The sequence below is a fragment of the Lygodium microphyllum genome, chromosome 26 (genome assembly GCF_053477565.2).
Source record: "Lygodium microphyllum isolate KBCC chromosome 26, Lygodium_microphyllum_v1.1.10, whole genome shotgun sequence".
NCBI classification, from domain to species: Eukaryota; Viridiplantae; Streptophyta; class Polypodiopsida; order Schizaeales; family Lygodiaceae; genus Lygodium; species Lygodium microphyllum.
In genome coordinates, this window is record NC_141160.1 from 104,984,682 (window position 1) to 104,999,886 (window position 15,205).

The 15,205-nt window shown below is 45.2% G+C and overlaps 1 protein-coding gene across 3 annotated transcripts in view; it reads left to right on the top strand.

Moving 5' to 3' along the window:
* Window positions 1-15,205, top strand: part of LOC148013632 (Peptidase family M48 family protein) — a 116,614-nt gene that overhangs the window by 23,964 nt on the left and 77,445 nt on the right. For all 3 annotated transcript variants that reach the window (XM_087667483.1, XM_087667482.1, XM_087667484.1), the window contains exons 3-4: window positions 7,919-7,976; window positions 8,075-8,142. In XM_087667483.1, coding sequence (XP_087523609.1) covers window positions 7,919-7,976; window positions 8,075-8,142 — 126 coding nt within the window. The remainder of the gene's footprint in view (window positions 1-7,918; window positions 7,977-8,074; window positions 8,143-15,205) is intronic.

Below are 15,205 nucleotides of genomic sequence, written 5' to 3' on the forward strand. Positions count from 1 at the left end.
GTGTGAAGCACGAACCGCAATGTTCGCCTGAAGGGATGGGAGGGTAGTGGAAGGGTTGGAAGTGAGCTGCCAGTGGGAGGAGGATGTGACCAGCAGTAAGAGGTTGCAACCAGTAGAAAAACGCAAGTGAGGAGAGAGAAAGACTAAAAACGCAGACAGGACAGCTTGTAGGAGAGAGAGAAAAATCGCAAGCAGGACAGTCTGTAGGAGAGAGAAAGACTAAAAACGCAGGAAAAAACAGCAGCAGCAGTCAAAATGCTAAAATCAGCTCTGAATAGTGTGTGATAGGCTGGAAACAGGCGCCACACTGTTGTAGACAGCAATGGCCAGCTTGGACCGCAATGTCCTCCGCGTTTGGGGTGTGGACAACAAGCTGAAATACCTGAAATCTGCAAAAACGAGATTGCTTTCTGAATGGAGAGTGATCAACAACAGTCACTCTGCTATAAACTATTGCAAATTGTGGGTAGAAGGCTGGAAACAAGCGCTAGACTGTAGATAACAGCAAGGGACAGCTGAGACCGCGATGTCCTCCGCGGAAGTGGTGTGGGCAGCAAGCTGAAAACACCTGAAACTTGCAAAAACGAGATTTTGATGCAGCGGATGAAGAGAAGTGGATGCCGGACTCACCACCGGTCTTTGCCTTCACTGGAGTGGAGGATCTTCCGTTGTTTGAGCAGATCCAGCTCTGATACCATGTCAAAAGATGACGTACCAGTGAGACAGTAGGGTTGGCGGGAAGGAACACGGAGTGAACTCGGCAAACATGGAGAAGAGAAGAGAAGAGAAGAAACTCTGATGAATGGAATGAGGAAGTTCTGAATCATGGAGTGAATGTGATACAAAGGAACAAGGGTGGTGTATACAAGGAAGATAATGAAGACAACCACGAACCATGAACCGCAATGTCCTCATGTAGGGGTGTGAGGGTAGTGGAGAGGCGGGAGAGAAGAGGTGACGGACTGACTGAATTAGCCGCGAGGAATGAATGAGAGAGTGGCCTTTAAATAGGCATAGTCAGTCTAGGATGGTGCCCCTTTTTGGGGCTGCAAACCCTAAATGCAAAACGTAGAAACACAAAAACGCAAACTGCGGGTGAAGGGTTTCTCAACAGTTGGGTCTTAGCCATTCAGTCAGTTTTGCAGCCTGGGGAGAGAGAGAGAGAGAGAGAGAGAGAGAGAGAGAGAGAGAGAGAGGGAGTTGGTGGTCCATTTTTTGATCAAAGAATAGCAATTTGCTGCAGAAGACATCCATCTAAGGGCCTTAGTAGGCAAGGGATAGTAGGCAGACACACTCTAAGGGCTAACAACAACATTGTTGATTAGGTGACAGCATTTTGGAGGTGTTTGGCAGTAGGTGATTGCATTAAATGCAGGCTGGAGGAGGCAACAAGCAGATTTTAGGGTTTTCTTGAAAAGAAAATCAGATTGTTCTCTCATCTTGTCTTTCTCTCACCTTCTCCAAACCATTTCCAAGAGATCTTAGCATTTCTCAGCCATTTTGAGTAGATCTCAGTTAAATTTGGTGTTCAATAGAGGGATCTCTAATGGAAACCCTAAATTTCTATATAAATTAGAGTTTGGCAGCCACATTGGGACCCATGCCAATAGGATAAGGCATTGTACCTTGAAATCAACAGTTGTAATTTGTTGTATTAAAAGGGATTTCAGATGCTTAGTCATCCATTTGAATTGGGGTAGCTTTTGGTGAGTTGGTGGTTCCATTTGTGCAATGCTTGGGTGAAAATCAAGGGGCAATCGACCCAAATTACTTGTTGATTGTTTGTACACCAAGGGGCTTTTGGATTAGCCAAGGAGATTGGAGAATCTCAGCTTATAGTTGATCCATTGACAATTGAAGTTAAAGAAATATTGAAAGAGGTGCCAAATATGGGGCCAATAGGGTGTCCAATGGCCAAGATTAAAGTGATAAAGTGTGCAGTTTAGTTTATGTGAATTTTATACTTGTTGTAATTAGTCCTCTCATCATGTTATTTACCACTCTATTCGAGGAGGAAGGTTGGTTTCATTGATTCTCCTTAGAGACATCAACTTGTTTGTTTGATAAGTGGTTGCCTTTCTTTCTTTGTACTCTTAGAATCTTGTCTTCCATTATCTTCCATATTGGTGGAGAGTTGTTCGCCAATTGTTGTTCAGCTTGTTAGCAATCTTTTGGAGCAATTGCTTGTTGTACGCCATTTCTCTTGACTTGCCCAATCTACATTGGCTACAGAGGTGATGGTAATTTTACCAAGGGAGCCCAAGTGATCATGCTATAGAGGCCAAGGCATCGGACAAAGGATGCTCGTTGGCCTAGTGGTCTACTAGGACTGGCAAAGCTGGATGGAACCATAGTGGGATTTGCTTTTTCTTTTTTGCAAAAGGGCTTTTGATCTTTATTTTGATTTAGCATTAAGTGTGAGGGTCTCAATAAGTGCTTGTCCTATTGAGGAATTTGTATCGCAAGGGGAGGGGAAAGGGATGGTTAGATCCAAGACCGTTACAAAATAGAAAAGCTATCCCAATCACCTTGTGTATTGGGGATGAAGAAATCTATGGAGAATATGCAAGGAAGCAAAAAAAAAGAGGTAGTAGCAAAGGGAGACCGCTCTACAAGATTGCCATGTGAATAGCTATGAATATGGTGGATTTACAAGAATAGAATGCCAATGCGTGGGGTTATGCAAGATGCATGGTAGATCAACACGCTCATGCAAAATGCTATGCAATGGTGCCACTTGGACAATGCCCTCGTAGCGGAATTCATTTGCCGAAGTACCCTTTTACAATTATAGTCATTTAGAGGATGTGGATAATGATATAATAAATGTTTGTGAAGCAATGAGAAACCAAAATCCTATCACCCTCAAGAGAAGTCACCTCCTCTCAATGCAGAAGGGAAAGCTAGTAGGAATCACCCTCTCCTTGGCCAATTTGTAGCAGGGGAGAGTGCATCCATTCCGATCTTGTTAGAAGTGGATGCAGCGATGGAAGTGTAGAATACTATTGCAATAGATTGCACATCACATGGGAAAAGAGAAAATAGAAGAACATTGCAAAAGAAGAACGTATAGATATTCCCAAGAAATGGAATCCATACACCAAACACAAGATACTCATGTACAAGAGTGAGTCACTGGTTGTGTTAGCATTGGCACCAGCTTCCTCTCTCCAATAGAATTTGCACTATAAGTGTGTAAGCCAATTGGCAATAAAATAATCATAAAATGTTGGCTGGCCATAAAAGGGATGATTGCATCACGTGTACTAGAAAGCAATAGGAGGGGCAACCTGCCCCTTTCTCTTTTCTGAAGAGGATGACCCCTTCCACACCTTGGCCTTCGCCTTGTTTGGAGGATCTGGGTTGGACCTAGAGGAGGATGAGGATGACTTGTTGGAGCCTCAAAGCCGCTAATCCCTTATAGTCGTTGCACAAATGTCCCGTCTTACCACAATGATAACACTGGGTCTTTGATTACTTCTCCTTGTCATCCCTCAGTGAAGTTGCAAATGCCTCATCATGGCCTCCATATTGAAATGGAAACCTCCCTTGTAATCAAAGATGCCTCATGCTCAAGCAGCATCAAGGATATACGTGTAAAGCTCATTGGTGTGGATGATGTTTGGGCCTGCAATACATTGGCTACTCCATCAAACTTCGAAAGGATCTTATAGAGCACAATCCCAACTAGATAAACCTTTGGAAGTATGGATTGCATGTGTCAAAATTGATCCTATACCCTGGCATGCATGGTCGATGGAGCCTTATACAACATTTGAAGATTCTCCAATATCGTTGAAGCTATTCTATAGGAGGTGACTGTTGGTAGAACCTCTTTAGAGATATTGGAGAAGAGTAGAATACACGTGGACATCATCGTAATCCCATGTAAGCCCATTTTTCTCATGGTTTACAAGGTCCCAATTATTTGGAAGAAGAATGGGGGGACTAAGGTTGCTCAATAGCTCTAGAAACAATGTACCTTAATCTCTTTTGCACAAACCATGCTTTCATGACAGCACTCCGTGTGAGATAGTCAAGGTCGTGAAGTTTATCATCAGTAGAAGAGCAAAGAGGTGCCTTTTGGAGAGGATAGGATGAGAAGATAAGGGAAAGAAGAGAAGCAAAGAGAGAGTACATCCAAAACACATGACAAATTGCATTGTGAGTAGTTCACACGCAATGTAGAGAGAAGCTGAGCTGAAAACGTCCGCAAAATCGGGTAGGAGAAGACTATTTTTTGGTCTATGAAGACTAAACCACACAATATCTTTGAACTCCTAAGCCTTAGTCTCTCTCTCACACTCTCTCTCTTTCAACTTCCAAGATGAGTATGCAATTCCAAGCGCATCCATCTCTTTCCCCCCCCCCCCAAAAAAAAAGAAAGAAAGAAAAAACTGCCAAGCCTCATACACACGCACACACACAAAAGAAGGAAGAGCCTCTTTGTCCATCCATCCTACACTTTGCTTTGTTGTGTGATGTATTACATATACACTCCCATCTATCTTCTAGTAGCGCATTGTGCATGTTGTGCATGAGGTTTTACCTTGTTACCCTCATGTATTCATCCTATTAACTCAAGTGACATTGCTATTTTAGCTCTAAACATGTGTCCTATTATCTATAATCCAAAATAACCAAGTTTTTTTTTTTTTAAGGAATATCGTGAAAACATTGTGAGGCACCCTATCCACAAGAGAAAACATCATCCTAGGGTCCGAACACGAACATCTGATACCATGTGTAGAGTGTAGAAGATTGTTGTAATAGACTCCACAACACAAGAGAAAAGAGAAAACAGAAGAACAATACAAAAGGAGAACTTAGAGATATGCTTAGGAAATGGAATCCATGTAACAAACACAAAACATATGTGTACAATTGTGAGTCACTATTTGTGTGAGCAATTCCACTGGCTCTCTTTTCGATAGAACTTGCACTAGAAGTTTGTAAGTGAATGATAATCATTGAGGAGGAGGGGGCCTTAATATATAGGCAATAAATAATGCCTGAAATGCATCGAGTTGACTGGTAATAAAATAGTTATAAAATGCTGGTTGGCCGTAAAATAATGCAAGAAACCATAAAAATAAGCACAAGAAAAATGACTAAAATAATCTACTTTGCCCAATCCACAAATACACATGTGTAAACTCACTCATGAGTTGACTAGTTTACTAACAGATCGTGTGTAGCAAGTACCAAAGAATTGGTTGATTGATGGCTTTGGTCAACATGTTGCTCTCAGGTGAAATGGTAGTGTATACCAATATGCCGTGTTCCTAGATTGATGATTGGGTTATGAGCTAGTGTAATAGCACTCTGGTTGTTGTAGTGGAGGACACTTGGTGAAGCATATGGAAACTGAAGAATCACCACACACAATTGGATTCCCATGCATGGGTATGCAAATTTTCCACGTGGGAAAGGTTGTTTTAGATGTGGGGTATGGAAAAAATATCATACTTGACTTTTTGAAAAAAAAAAAGGGTGGAGCAGGAAAAGTTTAACAGACTTGGGGTATGGAAAAATCACGAGCGGGAAATTTTGGGAATATTGAGTCTTTATGTTTGCATGAAACATGTAAACAATGAGGTAATTGTGTCACGTGTGATATTGCAATTTGTAATTATGATGTGTGAAGTTTGATCTTCTATGGAACTTTGAAGTTACAAGTTTTGAAGATTAAAAATGTGTATAATCTTTTATTTTTTAGTTTTTAAAAGATGAAATTAGGGCCATGTAGGCTGAACCGTACTCCAATCAGTATGCGTATATCGTATGGAGATGTATGGAAAAAGCAATGATTGCCAGTAATCCCCTTACGTATGTTAGATATGCTTAATGCCCTACCCTCGTAAGGTGCTACCAATGATCTATGGTGCTTTAAGAGTTAAGGCCTCCATTATGGGGAGAAGCCATGTGTGAGCCCGAATATTGATTGGGTCTTGACTTGTACGAGGGCCAAACTAGGGGACAAAGGCCATCAGTGCAGAGCCCATGAGATGGCCCACAAAGATCAGTAAGATGACTCCAATGATCAGTTATAGGGAAAAGTGTTGAAGCTTGGTGTGGAACTTGAGAAATAACTTCTGCATCAAATCAATGTTGTGACATTGCGAGCCTTGTGTTGATACATATTATCAATGTAGGCAAAATGGGGATTCAACATAGGTTGTAATCTATCTCCTAGGTCCTAAAGACTTTGAAACTCAAGCTGTTGCATGAGGTTTGACAATCTTGTGAAGTTCAACTTGTCAAAGCGGGTCTTGTCTCACTAAATGAACTCAAGCAGATGATACGGATGTAGATGCTCAGGGAGCAGAGGTGTCCAACAAGTACTAACTCTTGTTGTAATGGGCTGAGGGATTGAACCTGATTGTAGCAATATTAAATACCACCAAACCCAATGTAGATACAACAGATTAGCTGAGGGTGATGTCACGCAGCAGTCAAGGGCTAGTCAGAGAAGAAAATGATTGAAGATCTGATGCAGATGATATAGAGACTGATGGCAATGAGCTAGGACAGCAAAACACAGATTTGCAGGTTGGGTAATCAGCAGTCAAGGCAAGGTCAGAGCAAAATGGAGCACTGATGAGCCACATGGAGGCCAGAAAATAGGTCATCTGCTGAGGAGAGATGAAAACACAACAGCTGATCATGTGGCCAGCTGAGGGGGGATGAAAATGCAGCTATTGATCAGGTTGTGATGGTTGAGGAATTGCTCACCAAGGCCTTGTAAAGCTCTTCACTCCTAATTCTGCTTATGAATACGGTAGAGACCGCTCGCTCGCTAGGCCGCTCTACCGTTGGGATTCTCTTAAAGAGACTACACATGGGTGACATAATCTCGAATATCCCCCTTGTCTTTTTGATTGGCATTCATTAGTAGGACAATAAGGTTATCCGAGTACCTTGCCTCAAAGAATCTCTTGATGAAGAGACTCTTGAGATTGTTGAAGTTGTTGTGTCGTCATTGTCTAGACTAGTGTACCGCGTCTGTCCTTTATCCCCAAGGTAGAGACCAAAAGCTTGCACACGTTGAGCAAGGTCTGTCAGGCTGTTTGCCTTGCATACCTGCTGCTTGAACTGCTCTACGAAGCTATATAGGTCGTTATCGAGCCGATGCTTGTCGAGTTGCTTAGCAACTACGGGTATCTTTGTTTGGCTCTTCAAATTCTGAGTGATTCCTAGTCCCTCTAGCAGCCAAGTGACCCTTAGGAGGTCTAGGAAAGGGTTCTTTATTGGCATACTACTTACATATCTCTGGTGGATAAGGGGATTTTGGCTGTATATAGATTGCTGGATTTCACGGTGACTCCTCCAAACATTTCAATGCATTGGCATTAGAGGTAGGGTCATCTTTCATTCAGCTTTGCAGGGTTAGAGGCATGCATCATTGGCTTTCCATTCCTTATACCCCTTGGCAGAATAGGGTATAGAGTGGGAAAACTGGACTGTGATGGAGATGGTCCAACCCATGCTAAAGGGGAATTAACTGGATCGGTTATTTTGGGCAGAGGCTGTTGGTTTTGCGGTGCACATCCTTAACTGTAGTAGCCCTCATTAGTGGTGACAAATGCTTTTTGCAAATGGTCAATGGTGAATGAAGGGAAGTCCCTATGTAACATGTTCAGATTAAGTGTAGGCTAGCATTTTGACGGAGGCTGATTGAAATGAAACCTACATGATATGAAATTGTGTCCAATAACAGAGTCCAGTCTTGTGTTTCTACATGTTAGTTCAAAAGGCAAGATAACACAAGGTGATTTATGAAGAACTTGGAAGAAAAATGTGGTCATTCTTTTCAGTTTCTTTCATTTGGGATGGACAGATATTGATTATATGATTTGCACAATCCAGAGCATTATTTCTGGTTTCACGTAGGGCTAACCAAGGAATCTGTATGCAGAACACTACACTTCTCAGAGCTATACCAGGACTCAATGAACTAGGAAAGCTTCTTTTGGGTACTCGGTTTTTTCATTAGTCCGAATGTTTTACTTGCTGGAATGCATGTAAAGTTTGTTTTAGCACTCACCAGCATTTGGTTAGTGTTTTCACACAGGACCGGTTGCAGAACAAGTGATGCTTCTGGAGAACATTGGAACTTCTATATTAGTGAGTGAGGATCAGGTAACTCTTACGAAGTCCTAGGCAAACTATACCCTAATGGAAGTTTATCAAGGAGGATCTGGTTTTTGAATTTATCAATGGAGTGTCTGCATGCTCAGTTGGGGATGGTTCACATGGAGTTTCAATTCCAGAGTATTCTGTTTTCTTCAGTCAGAAACTTTCAGTCCTCTTTTTTCTTCAGTTGATTTGATTGAGGTGTTTTTCTCGTAAGAAGTTTCTGCATGTGGTTGAGAGAGGAAATATTTACAGTGTTTGCTAGCGCCTGGTAGTTTCATGCAGTTTATCTTAAAAGCTCATTATAGTTCATCTTACAAGCTTGTTATGTTACCCTTAAGACTGCTAGGCTCAGTTGATAGAGCTTTTCTTTCTCTATGCCAGTTCCTTAGTTCAATCTGGGGACATCTCCTTGGATTTCCTCCCATGTTTTTTGTGGGCTTGGGGCATGTGGTTTTGCCAATTTTTTATACAAGTTGTCATAGGGGAATTTTTGGCAGACAAAGGTGCTTTAAAATCTATACCATGGATGTATCAAAACAATAAGTTCTATTCGGAAATGACTGGAGCTTTTGTCTTAGGGATGCATAAAATAGGGTGTGTATATTATTTGAATAAATGTTGTTATACAGAGGGGTTTCATAGGGACTGAATATGATTAACATAGTTCTTGATTGAGCCACAGTTCAATGTTAAATTGGGGAATTTGCTTAAGTCATTCTACTTTTACCAATCCTGGTCATGGCAGGGGAAGGATCCTGCATACTAGTGTTTTCCAATCAGCTGTATGCCTGAACATGCGAACATGTTTCCATGTTCATGTTGAAAGGCCTATGTGTGTGGATGTGTGAACACAGCTGTTTGTGCTTGTAAATACAAACCCCAGTTGGGTTCAAAAAAGGTGACAGCTGTCCTTCTAGGTTGCAAAAATTAGGGCTCTAGTTATAGCAGCAAAGAAATGCATTTCAAAACGTTTCTACGCATAAGAAACATTTCTGTGAGTAAAAAACATGAGGTTTTTTGACCAAAAAACATTGCGGCCCAACTTCAAGAAAATGTTGCACGATGCGACGTAGCTTAATTGGAGCCTGTTTTTCTTCTTTCATACTCCTTCTGGCACTCTCGTTGCCCTACCATGGGTAGATAGTAGGTGCTTGTTAGCTTGCTAGAGTCATTTTGGATGAGAGATTTAAAATTTTAGCATTTTGTTTAGTTATTGGACTCTATCAATGTAGTATCTATTCTTGTCTTGAGAATTGATTATATGACTCTACTGTCCTGCTAGGTTGCAAAAAATAGGGTTTTTTTTTTGCAAATAAAGTGTGGCTAATTATATTACTTCAGAAAAGACCTAAATACAAAGAAGTGCTCATGCTCAATAGACCAAGCTGGAGCTGGTGAAAGTCACAGATACATTATATATACAAGCCTCTCAAGGCAGTCTGGGGGGGATAGGGGCAAGAAGCCATGGAGGGGGGGTGTATCGCCATCTGGGGCTGCCTGCCTGCATCACGAAGAACAGGTCCTAGTTGCCCCAAGTGCACATGAAATGACCTTGGAGCTCCTGACGAGCCCTGGACTCGCCATGCACCTGATCCCATCGGCCTCGAAGGGAGTGGATGACGAAGGTCCAGAGCTCTGCTAAGGTCGCCTATATTGAAAGTCTCTCTCCGTCGAAAGCCACCTAACACCGCGCCTTCCAGATATGCCAACCAGTAAGACTCCCTATGATTTCCCAAACCTCAGAGCGGTTTGCTGTGGGCTCTAGTACCTGGTGGATGGGTAGAGCCTCTAAACCCACCACTGCGCATGACCTTGCCTCGATAATGAATATCGTATCTTGCATCCCGGCCTCATACAAAAGGTGACGGCCCTGGCTGACCGCGTGCCAGCAGAAAGCACCCCAAGAGATACATCCAAGGCTGGGTGCTATGCGGTGAAGGATGCAGCATACTTCTCTCCACACGAGCTGTGCCGCCTCACACGACCAAAGGCAGTGCTTTGGGGTTTCCATAGACTGCTGTGTGCATCACTTATAAACTCCCTCCTGCATTTGGGCAAGCTAGCTTCCCACCGCCAAGCCTCCATGTTCCACCAGCCATAAAAAATACAATACCCTCCTCGGTCTCCAGCTGTCCCATAGGCGGCGCCAGAAGGTCTGTCGGAACGGCTCCGTGATGCTGTGCTCCGCCCAGTGCCTGCTACGTGACGGCACCCAATCCATATCCTCTTGCATCAGTACATGCTTGCCAATCTTGGCGGTGTACTCTAGAAACCTCGGTGGCTTCTTGGCGACCACAGTGGCCGGCCAAAGCCACTCTCCCAGATCCCACTCCATCTCATCAAGTGGCCTTCCTTCCCAGATCCAGAGGCGCCACTCCTTGAGCTCCTGCCAAAAGATTAAAGGGTCCAGCCACTACGTCTTCCCTTGAAGGCCAACCACTCGGATCCTCTTCCATGAAAGGACAGCTATCCCCTTGTCCTGTTGCCCTTTGTCAAGAGCCAGACGCCCCCCCTCTTGCACTGTGAAAAAGATCCCAGGTGGAGCGCCACCCACTCTTCCTGCCACCTGTAGGGGGATGCCTGCTGGTGAAAACCTAGCGGCCCATACCTCCCCAGGCTCTATCGGCTCTCGGATCGGGGGAGCAAGCCACTCCTGAGGTATCAGTGCGTCTATCTTCCTTCTCCTCAGCTCCACTCCTCGTCTCTGGCAGCCTGCTACTTGTTGCAACACCTCCTCGTCCGCCATCCTGTACACCTCCCGCTATGTCCTGATGGTATGAGTTGGGCGAGCCTCCCAACCAGCCCACTGGATGTGGGGGTGCTCGCTGATCTGTGCCCCTTCCCGGTCCCTGACCTGGGGGTTCCAAATCATCGGCTGACGGTCTATCTCCTCCTGGCGGTCTGGGAGGCTCTGGATTAGGGCCTTACGGAGGCCCTGCTACACGCAGAGCAAGCTTTGTAGGAAGGGTGATTTGGGGGGGGGGGGGTTGATCTAGGCTGATGTGAAGATCCATCTCAGGGACGGCCTCCACTCACCGCCAAGCCTCAGTCTACAGTCCTGAAGACCCTCTTGCAATAGGACCTTCCAGGTCTGCCCTCCCGGTGTGAGGCTGTGGACAACTAGCTTGCCCAGGAGAGCCATACTTTGATACTCTGGTCGCCCACGCCACCTTGGCCTTGGAATCCCTGGAGCCGTCTGACTTGGACCAAAGGAAATTCTGCACTAGGCGGCGAAGCTGCATTACGCAGGAGGAGGAGAAGCACCAATGCGAGGCGATGTACCAGGCCGTCGCTAGGAGGACTTGGTTAACTACCAGGGCTCGGCCGACTAGTGAGAGGCGAGCCGTGCTCCAGTAGGTTAGCTTCCTCTGAATAGAATCGAGAATTGGAAGAAACTGCTGGGCAGGAGTGACGTCGAGTCCCACTGGAACCCTAGGTATCGGACGATCTGTCCTCTGCTCACCCATCTAAATCCTAGGTGGATGCCCCACTCCATGCTAGAGTTCGGGTTTGTGAGGAAAGCAACCTACTTTCGCTAGTTGATTTTTGCTCCCGCTGCAGAACAAAACACCTCAAGAGCCAACCTCACTCTCTCCAACATCAACTCATCGTCCTCTATGTAGAGCGTTGTATCATTTGCATGCTCTGAGTCTACTAACTCGGTCTCCTCTCTTACTGGAAGTCGGAGGGCCACGTAAACCACTCACATGTGACCTGAGGAAGTGAGACATTGCCTCTGCAAAGAGAAGGAACAGGTTCGGGGCCAAGGGGCAGCCCTGTCGGACCGATCTCTCCAGCTGAAACTCCTCCCCTCGCCTCCCTCCTATGAGAACCCTGCTGGTGGCCGATCTGTAAAGTGCGGAGACCTGGGAAATCCAAGCGTGGGGGAAACGCAACCTCACCATGGTGCTCTCTAGGAAATCCCAATCCACCCTATCATAGGCTTTCTCAAAATCCAAGAGTAGTACGGCGAGTCTTTGCCCACTGTACTGGGCTCACTTTGTCACCTCAAAGAAGGTGAATACATTGTCAAGGATACTCCTATCTTGGACAAAGCCTGTCTGTGTGTCATGGATGATGTCTGGAAGCAAGGGGCATAGTCACCTACCAATCATCTTTGCCAGTGCCTTATAGGCCACTGACAATAAGGTGATCGGTCTCCATTGGGAAAGCTCCAACCGGTCTTCCTCTTTGGGGAGAAGATTGATAAGGCATGCCGATAGACTCCCTGGCATTTGTCCTAAAGTGAAAATCTCCTGAAAGGCCATCAGTAGGGGGTCCTTCACCACTTCCCAGAAGGTAGTGAAGAAAGCCTTAGAGAGGCCATTCTCTCTCGGGCATTTCTGCCCATCCTGTGTGTGGAAAGCCTCCTCTACTTCCTTCTCTGTGAAGGGGGCTAGGAGGAAGCGTCCAATCTCCTCTGTGACGAGGGATGGGATGTTATCCCAGACCTGCTGTCTACATCGCTGTCCTCTAGCTGAGGCTGTCTCCTGCTGGAAGAGGCGACTATAGTAGTTGGTGGCAATCTCCATCACCTTGTTTGGGCTAGAACGGGTCCTCCCATACTGATCTCGGAGGTTGCGTATCTGCTCTCCTGAGCTCCTGTAATAATCTTTGCGTGGCTGCAAGGTCTCGCCGGAGTGCTCTCTCCTCCCCCCAGCTCTGCTGCTTGGCATGTATGGCTGCCTCTTGGCAGATTCTGCTCGACTCAACTAGGGCCTCTGCAACCTCCTCTGTGATCTGGCCCCTCCTGCCCCACTCTCTGGTCCAAATGTGCTCTATCTTTCTTGTCACCTCCTCTCTCCTATAGATCGAGTTAGGGTTCCGACGAGATCATGTATCTAGGGCAGATGTTGGGGGATCTAGTGTCAGGAGAACCGGGCAATGATCGGACAATGTGGTGCCCGCCAACTATCCAATCTGGCCTCCTTGAGAGCCTCCCCACTCCCATATAAAGCCTGTCCAACCGCTCCAGCAGGACTCTACCTAGCCGCTTGTATCCCCAAGAGAAGTCTAGCGACCTCTTCCTCCTGTGGAAGGCAGAGTCTCTCTAGGCATCGCGTGCTCCTACTGCCAGTAGAAACACCTCCCATGCCTCGTGCACCTCCTCGGCCATGCCCTGGCAGTTTCTCCCTCTGCCCTGCTGGTCCTCCAAAGCCTCTAGGTTGTTGAAGTCTCCTCCAACAATCCAGGAGTCCACCTCTAGGAGTCCTTCCGCGATCTCCACCCAGAACCTGCTGCGTGCCCTAACCTCCGTAGGGGCATAGATATTAAGGACTCCAAGGCACAAGTCCCCAATATCCAATCTGATCCATAGCACCCTCCTTGCCACTATCGTCCTGTCAAGCGGTAAGACTCGGACCAATAGAGGTGCATACACCTCCACTCCTACCGTGGGCACCTATGGCATGCTCCCAGTATTTGACATCCATCTAGTAGATTGACCAATTGTGGTGAGTGGCAAGTGCAACCAATAGACGGAAAGATGTCAATCGCGTAGTAGAGGCAAAGGTCTCTTTACAGTCAATACCTTCCTTCTGTCAAAACTCTTGGATGATAATACGAGCCTTGTACTTGTCTAAAGTCCCATTAGTGTTTAGCTTAGCCTTAAAAATCCACTTGGTCCCGATGGCTTTGGTGTGACTTAGATGATCCACCAAGGTCCAAGTCTCATTTCGGTCAATACTCTCTAGCTTCTTTTCCATGGCCTCTCGCCATTGGGATGTTGAAGAGCCTCCTATGAACTTTTGGGCTTGGAATGTACTATGTAGTCTATTGTAAACAACAATGCAAATGAAGCCTAAGGGGCAAGCCACGTAGATCTTTTGGGGATCTCTCTAGTGGAATTTGGTGGAAGGATCCGTGAAACTTGCATGGTTTTTCGGTATAATAAGGCATTGGGTCTCACAGAGGGGGCTTGGGGGTAGAAGAATTTGTGGGAAGGTCAAGAGTGGGGAGTAGACCCAGCTCAGAAGGCACTATCTTCGATGGTATATCTTGAGGAATTGACTCGGAGTTTGGTGCAGAAGACTACACAACTTCCCTCTCATAAAAAATGACCTCTCTCTGGATGACAACTTGTTTGTTTGAGGATTGAGATAGGCTTTTACTTCGAAGGAATATTCGATTGAAATAATTGGATTAATTTGAGGAGTGTGCTTTTCTGTCTTATTGTTGGGAATGTGAGTGTAAGCATGATACATGAAGACTCTAAAGTGGGAAACTATAGACTGAGAGCCAAAGAATGCTTGATATGGGGCCATTTGAGAGATAGCTGCAATGGGGCACTAGTTGAGGATGGACACTAAAGTGCTAACAACCTCGACCAAAAGGTGATTCGCGAGCTCTGTTGTGAATAACATAGAGCGTGCATGTTCATGATTTTCTAGTTCCTACCTTATATGGCTCCATTCTGAGAAGGGGAGTTCGTAGAGGCGAGCTAATGAGAGATGGCATGCTCTTATAGAAACTCAGTGAACTCATGGGAGATAAACTCACCACCGTTCTCACTCCTCATGCAACCTACACGACGACAAATCTGGTTATGTACCAATGACACCCAAGCCAAAAAGTAGGTGAATGCGCCAGATTTATGCTTTAAGAAACATACCCACATGTATGGAGAAATGTGCCGTTCAAGGCAATAGTGGATATTGACTTGCAAATATCAACATGGATTAGTTTAAGAGGCGCCTTAGCTCTATGTGTAGATTGCTAAGGGAATGTAGTGCGGTGCTATTTTCTGGTTGACAAGCATTATAGACATCTCGTGACAGTTTTAGGCAAGGAAGCCTCTCAACGATTTGTAGAAGCGAGACAACTCATAAAGAGAGTCATACCTGAGATGCCCCAAGTAGTAATGCTAAAGACAATCACTGTTCATAGGCTTGTGTGTGGTGGCTCAAGCTTGATAGTAGTGGAACTCTAAGCCCTCAAGTGTCGGCTTGGAAAGAAACTGGGCCATGTGGTAAATGCCACTAGGTTATGTCTCATCATGAGTAATCACAAAACTAGTCTTAGATTCAAGGACCTCAATTGTGGTCATTGTTAAGAAGGCCGCTCACCC